The sequence below is a fragment of the Chelonoidis abingdonii genome, chromosome 1, assembly GCF_003597395.2.
Source record: "Chelonoidis abingdonii isolate Lonesome George chromosome 1, CheloAbing_2.0, whole genome shotgun sequence".
NCBI lineage: Eukaryota > Metazoa > Chordata > Testudines > Testudinidae > Chelonoidis > Chelonoidis abingdonii.
The window spans coordinates 245,881,389-245,894,891 of record NC_133769.1 but is presented as its reverse complement, the minus strand read 5'-3'; the positions used below and the strand labels follow the sequence as shown (position 1 = coordinate 245,894,891).

General features: G+C 37.8%; 1 protein-coding gene across 2 annotated transcripts in view; it reads right to left on the bottom strand.

Moving 5' to 3' along the window:
* Positions 1-13,503, bottom strand: part of PPP2R3B (protein phosphatase 2 regulatory subunit B''beta) — a 124,146-nt gene that overhangs the window by 65,178 nt on the left and 45,465 nt on the right. The window contains exon 1 of one of the 2 annotated variants that reach the window (XM_032789452.2): positions 4,333-4,674. The exons of the other annotated variant lie outside the window; for it this stretch is intronic. Within the exon in view, the coding sequence (XP_032645343.1) occupies positions 4,333-4,479 (147 nt within the window). The 5' untranslated portion in view covers positions 4,480-4,674. Of the gene's footprint in view, positions 1-4,332; positions 4,675-13,503 lie in introns of those variants that run through there. 2 annotated transcript variants of the gene reach the window in all.

Genomic DNA, 13,503 nt, shown 5'->3' with positions numbered 1-13,503 from the left:
TCTCTCTCGATATAACACTGTCCTCGGGAGCCAAAAAATCCTACTGTGTTATAGGTGAAACCGCGTTATATTGAACTTGCTTTGATCCACCGGAGTGTGCAGCTCCCGGAGCACTGCTTTACTGCGTTATATCCGAATTCGTGTTATATTGGGTCATGTTATATCAAGGTAGCGGTGTACTTGCCTGATCCCTTCCAGTCCTGCTCTATACTTTAGTGGGACAATAGTAGCTGTGATATCACAGAATGATTATGCTTAAAAAAAAAGTCACAGTATAGCAGGAGCTGTGTATATTAATTTTGGCTCTCCCAAATTCAAGAAAAGGGTTATTTTAGAATTCAGGCTGAATGCTAGAAGCACTCAGCATAAAAATAAATTTAGCTCTTCTAAAGAAGAAATTTGCAGTTCCAACATTAAAGATGAACTATTTTACAAAATGACTTGGGCTCCTAAACATAGAAAATATATTTTTCTAGTTCAACTAACCCAATAGGATATCTGGGTGCAAATTATAAATTATAGATTTTAATTGTGTATTATCTTTTTTGCTTCCAACTTCAAATACATCACCACACTATGTAGGTGCTAAGGTGGCTTACATATCAGTTCCAACAGATGTGTCACCAACCACCGAGTGAAAAACCCAAACTCAACTATCAGCAGGCAACAAACCTTTCAATTTAGTTCACATATATGGTTGACTTCTGATTCCAAAGTTTCCCTGAAGCTGATGAGCAACTGGGATACAGCTACCTTTTAAAGTTTCACATTCCAATTACCTACAAGTGTGATGGGTTAAAAGAGTATCTGAAATCTCCTGACTAGCCTCTTTCGCATATAATCAATGCAAAATTCTGCTTATCCATGAAAAATAATTTTGATAACTGAGAAAGTCAGTATTTTCCAACAACACGGTAAAAGGCGGATTTTAGGCTTGGACTACTTTTTCCACATCAATTATGAAAGGCTGACCCAATTACTTTCAGGGCTTTTCTAGGGAAAAAAATCTGTCTCTATTTTATCACCCCTAGTCTATGAGATAACAAAACCAGATGCTGGAAAATAGCCTGTCCCTAGGCTCTTCAAGCCTACCCAGCTTTCCAGTGATTTCTACTGCAGTTCATTAGAAGACTTTCACAAAACAAATTGTTTGATTCCAGAAAGGATATATTGTACTTGGAAGTTGTTTACATGTGGAGCTCGGGGGGGGGGGGGGGGGGGGGGGAAAACACAGCCCACTGACTTGTCCCAGAAGCCATTATAATTCCACCAATCAATTTGAATTACCTCACAACAAATGTTTTAGTCGCATATGTTCACACACAAACTAAGAATACCACCTTGCTATATACTAATGTTATTTCTTTTTTGGGTATTCATTCAAGAGTTCAGTGTTAATTGCAATAAGTCTGCTAGAGGAAATCTGGAGTTTGTCTAACAAGTTAAACATTTCATCTGATCCCCACATTTAAAAAAATTAAAGGCAGTCTACAAAGAAAAACAGTGGGTTGCCCCGATTTTTGCTTCTTTATGATGTCTGAAAACTGAAAGATTCATATTCTAGTTTTTACATTAGAAATTGAAATTTTGTTTCCTCTGAAAGGCACTACAACTACCAGAGAAGTAGAGAAATGAAACTATAAGAGTCAAGAATAAAAGTTAACAACTGAGAGGGTAAGTTATGGCCAGACAGCTTAAAACTCCTCTCCCTCCCCACCCTCAAAAGCTTCCATAACTTCAACATGAGCTTCATGAAACATGGACCATCTCTACTTCTATTCGGAAAGCATCTATCATATAGTGGGCAATACTGGAAATAAGTAACATTTGGATTAGAATTGGGTGAGAAACTTGTTTGTGTCCTACCAACATTTTTGAGACTTCAAAATTTTTCCTATTCTACATTGGGACAGAGTAGAGATCTTCTGAAATTATTTTTTTGTGTGAAAAGCCAGAGACCTCCCACTGCCCCCAGAATAGCCAATAGCCTGGTGGTTAGGGCACTAATAAGGGATGTGGGGGCTCAGGTTCATGCTCTACCTAATTCAGAACAAGGACTTGATTACTGGTGTCCTAACCACCACCAGGCTCTTGGCTATTCTGGGGGTGGTGGTCTCTATCATGAGAAACTCTCTCAACAAAAGTTTTTCCATGAAAAATTTCAATTTTGGCAAATCAACAGTTTCTGAAAAAAAATAGTTTCACTGAAAAATTCCCAATCGGCTCTAATTTGGATAAAGAACATCTGTGTTAAAAATACAACTCTCTTGCTCCTTCAGTTAAATTGTTCGTGCTCACAATAAGCATATTCTGAGTCTCCCAATACATCTTCTAGCAAAATCAGTGATTACCAATTTGACATTCCTGATACTTATGTAAAAAACAAGCAGAAGATACTTAAACTTTCATTTGAGTCTTCCCTAGTCTCATAAAGAAGCAAAGAAGGGCACAAGCCTTCCCTCATCCCCCGTTCTGCACAGAGTATTTTGGTTTACAGCTACATTATAAGCTGTAATCATGTACATATTAAGTAATTGGAACTTGCAACCTATACAAAGAACAAATATTTAACCCTAGGGTTAAAAGTGACTTGGCAACAAATGTTTGTTCCTTGTCCACGCTAGATTTTACAAGTATGTTGGTTAACGTGTTAAAACAATTATAAATTGCAGAGTGGACAAGCCCTTAGATTTGCAAGCACTTATTCTAAATTTCCTTTAGTGATATTATATACCTAGTACATACACACATCCTTATACATACAGTCTAGCTACACTATATTTAGTGTTCCTTTCCACATAAAGCAAAACAAAATTTTTATGACACAATGTAACTATCATTTTTGTTGACAAAAGATTATTTTCAAGCTAGAGGGCACTACAGAGGGCAATATCGATTATTTACAAAAAGGTATTGTCACTAGAGTAAGCCATTCTCCAGCTTTGATATCTCTAAACATTGAACTGAAATTACCAAAGATGCACAAATAAATAGCACATATAGCATTTCTCACTTGTACTTTTCAGGCTCTCTCTACAGTGCTCAAAGCCACCAAAACTAATTTTGCAGTAATACAAATCTTTTCACACTCACAGCAAATGTTCATTAAATGCTTTAAAATAGCAGGGTCAGCATTATAAGCTTGCTTTAAAATAAGAAATGACCTTTTCATATCAAGTTTAATTCAACCAAATCTGATACACTACCATTCAATTTTTCAATCCAATATATTAAGTTAATAGGAGACCAAAGCATTTATAGGGTCACGGGTTCTTTGGCCTTCTCTTGAAGGTCACCTGAAAGACTAATAGATTAGACTTGGAATTTAGAATTAAATTGTAGGCCATATTTACGTTCTGATTATCTTTAATTCCACAAAAACTAGGAAATTCTGAATTTCGCAGCCAATCTTTTCCTAAATAAATAGGGTACAAAAAGGTCAGGTGTGCTATACAAGATAGTTTGGAGACACTTTTTGCTCATAGATTGGAGGTGGGCGTAAGTTAAGAACAGGATAAATGCATTAACTCTTGAAGTTTTAATATGTCAGGAAATTATAATAATACTTGATACCTTTTAAAAATCACATTTGTTAATTTTTTATCACTAAACTAGCACACTTGCAAAAGTTTACAAAATAATGGAGCACTTGGAACATTTCTGCTCTACACAAGTATAATTTTAACTTAGTGATATGCATAATCACTCAAATAATGAACCCATTTAATAAAATGGTGGATTTAATTCACAGGTTGCAAAGTAGCAGTTATGCAGATACTTGTGCAATACACAGTAATATCTTAAATTTTCTTTACTATGGACTGAGCTGATCCATGAAGTCCAAAATGGTAATGTCTTATTGGGTTACATAATGTGTAGAATTCAACACAGAGCATGCTAAAGGAGGGGTACATTCATATTTGGGCACAGCTGCAGCCTACTTTTTTGTACCTAGTTTTAGTGAGGAGTAAGTTAATATCCACAGGGAAAGTGCACGTAGATTATAATGAAACTATTCTTTTAAATCAAATGGTGCTAATTAAGTATACCAACTTTTTTATTTCACACACATCTGCAAACAAATCATGCATATATCATGCTAAATTTATGATTTTTTTGCTTTCAAAACAATTCACAATTCATGTAACAGGACTAAGGCACAGTATCTACTTCTTTTCAAAACACACAAACGTTACATTTTGAAAAAAAACTAGTATTCAAATATTCCTAAATTAGTGAAGAACTTTCATGTACTTGATGAGGTTTATGGAGATCAAAGTTGTGCCTTCACAAGTAGGGGAAGCAGTTATATAGAGAAGAACATAAACAAACCTGGACCTGCTGGAAAGCTTTTAGTCTCTTCTTGAATCTAGAAGGTAAAACAAAATCACATCCTCGAGCTAGCAATGCCAACTCCTTTCTTAGATCAGGATCTTGCCGCAAAGAAATCTCTTTTATCCTCATGCTTTCAGATTTCATATAATATCTGTGTGCACCAGTCCAGGCACTTGAGTCCAAGTAAATAGCAGAGCCTTTCTATTATCACACAGTGCCACTTAGAGCAGCAGCTGCGCTTTAGTTCTGTGATATTCTAAGAGAGCCAGCTCAACTTAGCCTGCACTATACATTAAAGAGAACTTGGCTGGAATCACAAAAACAGATTGGAAAGTCACTTTGGGGGCTTGTCCTTTTGCTGCATGCATTCCAAAGACTAAATGGGATGGTATGTAAAGAAACAAACCTGTTCAGAGAACCATCTATATAAGCAGGTCCCAATTTAAAAAAAGGCACACTCCAGAGGAATGTAAAGATGCCAGTTTTGCAGTTTTTTTCCTCTTGCCTTTCTTTCTGTCAGAAACCACCTCACTCTCTAGCCTCAGTGAAGTATTTCATTGAGGGATAAGGCTTATTACACAGCAATTAAATTCTAACTTGTTCAGCCCTGTAACGGTGAACTCTGTCACTTTAGAGAACATGAGGCAACAGCAAGATAAACTTCAAACAAACTAGCTGGGATAAGCTGTTGTAAAGTTCATGTTCACTGTTCCATAATAGGAAGCTTCTGTATTTGTCTGATCAATTTTTCACATACTGTAGGATTACAGTCATGTAAAATGTTAAAGCAGAAAATACTGAGAAAAAAGTAGGCAAACATTACCACAACTGCATGCTTTTAGAAGAAATTTTGCAGAGATGGCTCTTTATAGCAGAAAAGGGAAGATTTAGATATCACATATGAAACTGCTTTATCAGGATGAACTTCTCTTGCCCAAACAAAAGTACTTTAAGTACTGTAAAGAAAGCCACACCTTAAAGTAAACATGAACATCATGTTTCAGTAGCAATGCTGCAGTTAGAGACAGCAGTTTTAGACTCCTAGTTTCAGTTTATTGTAGTTTAAAAAATAAATAGTTTTTGGACTGAGACTTAGTTTCAGTTCACAAAATTTCCCTCCTCCTTTATCCACCATCCCACCAAGTTTATACTTTTTCGTATGGTTTTGAAGTGACAAAAAATACATACATTCTCCATCTCCCATGTTCTAATGTTTCAGAATTTTTTTTTTTTTTTTAATTCTGACTGAAATGGTATTGCTTTAAAATTTCAAATTGTCATTGGTTTATTCTAGCTGTCACTGGGAATACATTCATTTTTAGATACATTTACTTTAAATGTCACCATTATGACTATTTGAGAATGGCATCCTGTTTACTATCTCCATTTAGCTTGTTAAAACTTTCAGTCCTCTCAGCACTGTTAGTACCTCTAAAAAAGCAGACAGACTGTTTGACTCTGTACCTGTGTATAACAGAATGGGTACAGTTAAAACAAGCATTGGGAAACAGACCTAGAGATTGGGGATTTTTTGTTTGTTTGTTTTTTTGGGGGGGGGAGGGGGTTGGCATCAAGGAATATACTCAGATGCCAGTGTAACAAGGCTTAGATTTAATTCACAAAACCCACAAAAATTGAAGTGGGCTCTTTATAGGATCATAGATCACTGGAATGTGTAATATACAAGTCAAAGACGACGACGTTTTCTGAGGTTCTAAAGGTATCAATTAAGAAAAGTATTACTACAAAGTTAAGTTGTAGGCATGAAAAATGAAAGCCAGGAAATTAAGGTACGGTTGAAAAAGCCTCTAAACAATTGTATCTTTTAGAGTCAGGAAGTGCATAGTTAACACAAACAGCCTTAACTCTGATCCCATCTATGATGTACCAACAAATGTATCCAGTAACACCATATAAGAAAGACTACAAGAGACATTGCATTTAACATGGTAGTAATGATGAGATCAAATGTCCTCAATCTAGATTGAGATACACGTGTTGGCTTCTATTTTTTAGTTTAGATGACAGAATATTATTCTTAAATGTTTAATAGAGTATGGATTCATCTAACTGGATAAGGAAGACACTCTGAAGATTGAGTAAAGACCTCAAATTTCTGTTTTGCAGCTAGAAAATAAATAAAGTTTCTAATAAAGCAACAATACTTGATTTTGGCTTATCAAAAAAGAGAATACTAAACAAATGATGAATTAATTTATCCTTGAAAAATTACTTCACAAAAATCAAGTAATCACAAGGTCATGAGAGCTAAAAGAACTGACATGGATTGTCCAAGAGACAAAACAAGTAATATGAATGAATGCCAATTTGTTCTCCAATGAGAAACTGCAGAACTGGAATTAATTTGCAAACTGGACACCATCAAATTAGGCCTGAATAAAGACTGGGAGTGGATGGTTTACTACAAAAACTAAAAACTAATTTCCTCAAGCTAATTTCCCCCTACTGTTAATCACGCCTTCTTGTCAACTGTTTAAAATGGGCCACCCTGATTACCACTACAAAGTTTATTTTTCCTCCTGTGGATACTAGCCCACTTTAATTGAATTGTCTCGTTAGAACTGACCCCCCCAACTTGGTAAGGCAACTCCCATCTTTTCATGTACTGTGTATATACATCTTCCTGTTGTATTTTCCACCCATGCATCTGATGAAGTGGGTTTTAGCCCACGAAAGCTTATACCCAAATAAATGTGTTAGTCTCTAAGGTGCCACAAGTACTCCTTGTTGTTTTTGCTGATACACGCTAACACCGCTACCACTCTGAAAAATGCCTATTTGTTAATAATGAAGCACACCAAGTTTCCTTACCAAAACCAGTGATTAATTTATTAAACATGATCAACGGCGAGGTGACAAAATCTGTGGATAACTAAATTTTGTGAGAGACAAACTTTAGATTTAAGCAGCCTGCTGAATGAACAACATGGGAAGTTAATTGCATTTATCAAAACATGGTTACAGTGAAACGAACAATCTGAACTATCCACACACATTGCTGGGTTCCAATTAATGTTGGTCACTCAGGAAAGATCTTGGGTGTCACTGTGGACAGATCAACAAAAACTTCTGCTTAACCTAGATCAGCTCTCTAAAAGCAAGCAAGATGTTAATGAACTTAAAGAATTGGATGGAAAATTTTAATCTTTTAACTCTATTGGTTTCTTGGCCTCGGTGATGTCTGGTATTGAGTTCCACAGGTATATCTGTGTAAGGTATTTCCTTTTTATCACATTCAGATTTGATGTCTTTCAGTATCAAAGTTTCCCTTTTTGTATTATGAGAGAGAAAATAGGAGGATATACACTTTTCTATACTTGTTTGCAGGGAGAATTTCTTCCCTTTATTCAGCAACATTACAGGCCACACATGATATTAATGTGAAGTAGTGAAGGTCAAAACAAACTTGATACTGCAGGTTACATTCCCTATAAACACATACTGAAGTCCAGAAAATCATCAAAAGCACAGCAGTTAGTTTGAAGTCTCACTTAATGTTTGATTTAAAATAACGTAAAAGAAAACAAACATTAAGTTTTAATCACACTTTGTCAAGTATCAACAATCCCCTCCCTCCCGGCAGCTTGAACTATTTTAGTCTGGACTCTCCTTTGCTTCCCAGCAAGGACTTTAAATACAGAAGGCTCTCCTGCAGCCAAATGAGAGGTTGTTTGCATTCCTGGAATATCTGTTTATATGTGGAAGCCTTGTATCAGCACTAGACTTGGATGCAGGGAGAATAGTTTTCCTCCCTTTATAAGAAAGTGTACAGAAGACACAAATATACACATACACACAGAACAGACTCACCAAATTTGCAATAAAGCAGATTTCACATTATTGAACCAATTGAAATGCACTTACTGAAGCACTGAGTTACAGTAGTGCAATTCACAGACTCTCTAAAACTGCATCTCAGAGAGAAGTCCCATCATTACCAGAGAAAATGCATTCCATCTTTATGGGTTAGTATTGTTTCCTATTGATAAGGTCTTGTGTAGTCTGGACAATTTCTGTAGCAAAGTCCCTGGCTTCTGTGGCAGCTTCAGATAATGGTTTTAAATAGGTAGTTTTAGTGAATCAAATATTAGAGCAATCAGTATAATAGTCTATATTTATTAATATGAAGTTCAATTTTACACTATCCCCATATTGTTTTTAATACTTGCACATTTTTGTACTGACTGACGTCTAATTTGTGCACAAATTAGAAGGCAGAAATGGAGGTTTTAAGAAGTTGCCCAAGAGAGAGAGTTGGCGTGCATGAGATTGCAGGTAAACACATTAGCAGAAACATCCACCTAAAGAGATCAGTAGTGAAACAGTTAATGTTAACACTGAAATTAGTGAATTGAGGTTTCAGTGTTCACTGTTGAGAGGAATGAGAACAATAATTTCAAGCTCTTTTGCAGCATCAGGAAGACAAACACTATGAACAGTGTAAACTGGTCCATCTTTCATGGTTCTCCCCCTCCCCACACACACACACACACACACACACACACACACTGTTAAGCATTCGGGGGTGGAGGGGCGGAAAAAATAAATTAAAACAGCTTCCGGAACACAATTCCGTGTCAAATATTACCTTGTTGGAGTGGAATTAGGCTACCATAAATAACAAGGAAGTCCTTGTTGTTTATGATCCTAAAATGCGCTCATCAGAAACATGAAAACTAGAAAGAGCCAGACAAACTATCGTGAAATGGAGATGTAGTCCAATGTGACCATCCAGAGATGTTAATGCAAAACCCACCTCTTTACAAAAGCCTACCCATAAAAAAAGAAACTATGACCACCCACATTTGTAAGCTTGGGTGCTTACCTAAAAAAGGTGAACACTTATAGCTCTCATTTCAAGGAGAGAAAGAAAGCTGAAGCTGATCACTTTCAAAACAAAGCCACTTATTTATGCACACAACTTACAAAGTTTAAAGTTTCCTGCTACAGCCCTTAGTATTTTGTCTAAGTATACTTGGACTAGTTTGTAGGGAAAAACACACACCGATTTGGTTTAAGGATCCTGCCAGAGCATAAGAATGCGATTTTGAGGTTTGCCATCAAAAAAAGGCATAGTTATAGTCTAGGCTAGTGTTATGCATTCTAGGAGTTTATAAAGTCCTGAAGACAGATTTAGAAATGTAACTGCTCCTAGGTATACATTTACCTTGAATCACTTTAACTTAAAGCTGATAGAGTAATCTGGTACCAGGAGAGGTATTTTTAAAGTACATGAATGACAACTCTTTATCAGTAGCTACTTCCAACATAGCACCAGCTGTTCAGTACTTCATCAGTCTGACATGAATTGAATTTTTAACTAATCCTTTCAAAAATGCATTTGTATCTTGGAATTTCACTTGGTTTCCAAAAATAGAATGATTGCTGTATGAAAGTACAACTACCACTTTAATTCAAACACCACATACTAACAGTACATGTAATTTGGTCCCTCAAATCAAAAGATAGTAATTTTGTTTTAATTATAGCAGCAGAACTGTTTCCTGCATGTGTTTCTACCACATTTGTCCCCTTCCTAACAGTCCTAAAGCTCAAAGACAACAGAACAGGAAGGCTTGGAACGTGGTCTTAAAAGTTGTGGAGTCCTCAAGATGCCAAAAAAAAAAGTGGTTAATTGATAGATCACAAAGTAACTGTAAGGGCTTGTCTACACTGGCATTTTAAAGCACTGCAACTTTCTCTCTTAGGGGTGTGAAAAAACACACCCGAGCCCTGCAAGTTTCAGCACTGTAAAGTGCCAGTGTAGACAGTGCGCCAGTGCTGGTAGCTGCGCTCCCAGTGCTGGTAGCTATTCCCCTAGCGGAGGTGTTTTTTTTAGCACTGGGAGTGCTCTCTCCCAGCACTATGGGGCAACTACACAAGCCATGTTAAAGAGTTGCAGCGGCAGCGCTTTAACATTGCTAGGGAAGACATGCCCTAAGTGAGGGGTTTCTAGTGCAGTCCCACAGGGATATGCTCTTTGGGCTATGCTATTGAATATCTATCAATGATGTGGTAGAAAATATAAAATCGCTGCTGATAAAATGTGTAGATGACAAGAGCTCATGGTAAATAATGATAAAGGCAAGTCAGGGACAGACCATCTGGAATACCTGGTAAGGTATGTTCATTTGAACATTTGTTCTAACACAGTCAAATGCACGGTCATGCATCTAGGAAACCCCACTTATGGGATGGGGATGTAGCCTGGAAAGCAGTGACAACCAACCAATCTAACATGAGCTCCGAGTGCAACGCTTTAGTTAAGTGGGTGAGAACACAAGCTTTGGATATATAGGCTGTGGAATATCAAGTAGGAGTATTAGTATTATTATTAGTATTATATCTGAACGTAATATTAGTGAGACCATTACTGGAACAGTTGTCCATTTCTGGTGTCCACAATTCAAAAATGTTAAAAACTGGAAGAGGTAAGAAGAAAAGCTTCAAAAAGGATCTGATGTTTGGAAAATACGCTGTTACGGATACCAAGGGTGTGCTATGCTTCTGACCTTTGTTCAGCTTTTCAGAATCCTATGGCTGTTACTCTAAGACTGCATCCCTGCCTGCTGCACCTGTTTCTCATTGTAGCTTCTTCAGCAGATCCAAATGAGCTTGGACTCCCCCTACTTCTCCACCCCTCCCCCACTGGAGACTTACTCGTATGGCAGTTATGCAACGAGCAGCTGTTTGCAGAGACAAAAGACAGCCTTTATAAAATAAACTGGCATTTATTAGTCCACTGGAATACAGTATTTATGGCTTTGGGTTAAAAAGATCTAGCAAAACTAAAAAAAAAAAGTCTTCCATCTGGCCTGACAGCATCTCCTTGTTTAGTTAGCAGGATCTTATTTTGCCGGTAGACTGCATGCTTGCAGTCAACCTTCCTCATCTTGCCCACGCATATGAGACTGATTTACCATCAACTATGAGAACAGGGCTCTTACCAGAGTTTGCTAACACTTCAGAGTCCTTTGTTTCAAGTTTCAGTCATGCTATTTTCACATGCCCTGCCCCTGCCCGGGAAGGGTGGAGTTGTGGTCAGACATGTAATTTGTCTGTCCACATCCAAAAAGTCCCCTTGGTTGGCAGCTGTTACACTGAAAGACCAATGGTTGGACCATTAACTGGTATCTCCAAGGTGGCTCCATTCACATTTTGACAGATCTTGATAGTCCATTCATACCAATTCCAGCATGTCTACGTGACCTAGTCATTTGATCTCTTATTCCCCTTGTTCCTGGAAAGAAATTAATCCTTTCATACCCAATAGGTAACAGTAGAAAAACAGTTGGGTAACTGACTAACATATCTTTTTAATAAAAATACAGAAATTTCTCATTCTCCACACGCCTTTAAGCCTTTAAAGAAAAACTAAAGAAGCTTGCCTAAACTAAAGAGATTGAGAGAAGGTAATACAAACAGCAAAACTAAAAAGTACCTTGTCATAAACAGATAGCAGAAGTTAATAGAACAGAAGTACTTTATATCTCTTTTGACTGTAAAGGGTTAACAAGTTCAGTAAGCCTGCCTGCCACCTGATCAGAGAACCAATCAGGAGACAGGATACTTTCAAATCTTGAGGGAGGGAAGTTTTTTGTGTTAACTCGTTAGTATTCGGTTATGTCTCTCTGGGGTCTGAGAGTGACCAGACGTGCAACCAGGTTTCTCTCCAATCTCTCCATACAGGCTCTTATCAGTTCAAAACAGTGAGTACTAGTAGGTAAGGTGAGTTAGGCTTATGTTTGTTTTCTTTATTGCAAATGTGCATTTGGCTGGAAGGAGTTCAAATTGTATTTAGCTGAAGGATTTTAATTTGTACGGTATACTTAGGGGAGGGTATTCCCAGTGCCTACAGGTAAAAAACCCTGTACCTAATCCATCTTAAATTTAGAAAGATAATTTTAACTGTTTTTCTCTCTTTAATTAAAAGCTTTTCTTGTTAAAAGACCTGATTGTTTTTTTTCTGGTGAGACCCCAGGGGACTGGTCTGGATCTCAAGGGACTTGGTGGGGAGAAAGGAGGAAAGGGGAGAGAAAAGTTAATTTTCTCTTTGTGTCAGGATTACTTTCTCTCTCAGGAAAAGTCTGGGAGGGGGAAAGAGAGGAGGAGGGAAGCTGAATTTCCTCTGTATAAAGATTCAAGGAGTTTGAATCACAGTGGATCTTCCAGGGTAACCCAGGGAGGGAAGCCTGGGAGAGGCAACGGTGGGGGAAAGAGTTTACTTCCCTTGTGTTAAGATCCAGAGGGTCGGGTCTTGGGGTCCCCGGGCAAGTTTGGGGGGACCAGAGTGTACCAGGCACTGGAATTCCTGGTTGGTGGCAGCGTACAGGTTCTAAGCTGGTAATTAAGCTTCGAGGAATTCATGCTGGTACCTCATCTTTTGTACGCTAAGGTTCAGAGTGGGGAATATACCATGACTACCTATTGAGACGAGATCTGAATCCTAAAGGAAAGCATAACAAATTCTAAGTTGAAAACTGAAGTTAAGCAAATTCAGATAGAAATAAAGTGCACATTTTAATGGCAAGGGTAAAATAACCATTGAAATAGCTTACTTACATATGTAGCGGATTCTCAATTATTGAAGTCTTGATATGCAGACTTCCTAAATGATATGCTATAGCTCAAGCAGAATTTTGGCTTAATGCAGCAATTACTGGGTAAGATTCTTTGGCCTTGTTATACAGAAGTCAGACCAGATGATTATAATGATCCTGCTGGCCTAAGAAAAGGAGGATTCTTAAAAGAAGATTAAAAAATTTTGTTACAAAGGCAAGAGCACAGAGTGATTAATGTTACACTGACTGTCATAAACAGATAGTAAGGGTTAATTTTCTTTTACCTGTAAAGGGTTAACAAAGGGAACCAAACACCTGACAAGAGGGACCCATCCGGAACACATTTTTCAAAGCTTAAGGGAGGGAATTTGTGGTGTTTCCATTCCTCTCGGCAGCGCACGGGAGCTAGAAGGTGAGGGAGGGACACAACGTCACTGTTTCCAGGGAGCCCCCAAGGTAAACACCACACAGAGCACTTACCTTCTCCCTCGCCCCAACTCAGCCTGAGCCCCCTCCACAAGCACCCAACCTGCTGCTGCTGTTGCTGGAGGGGTGGGAGGGCGGTAGCCACTGCAGATGTCATTGG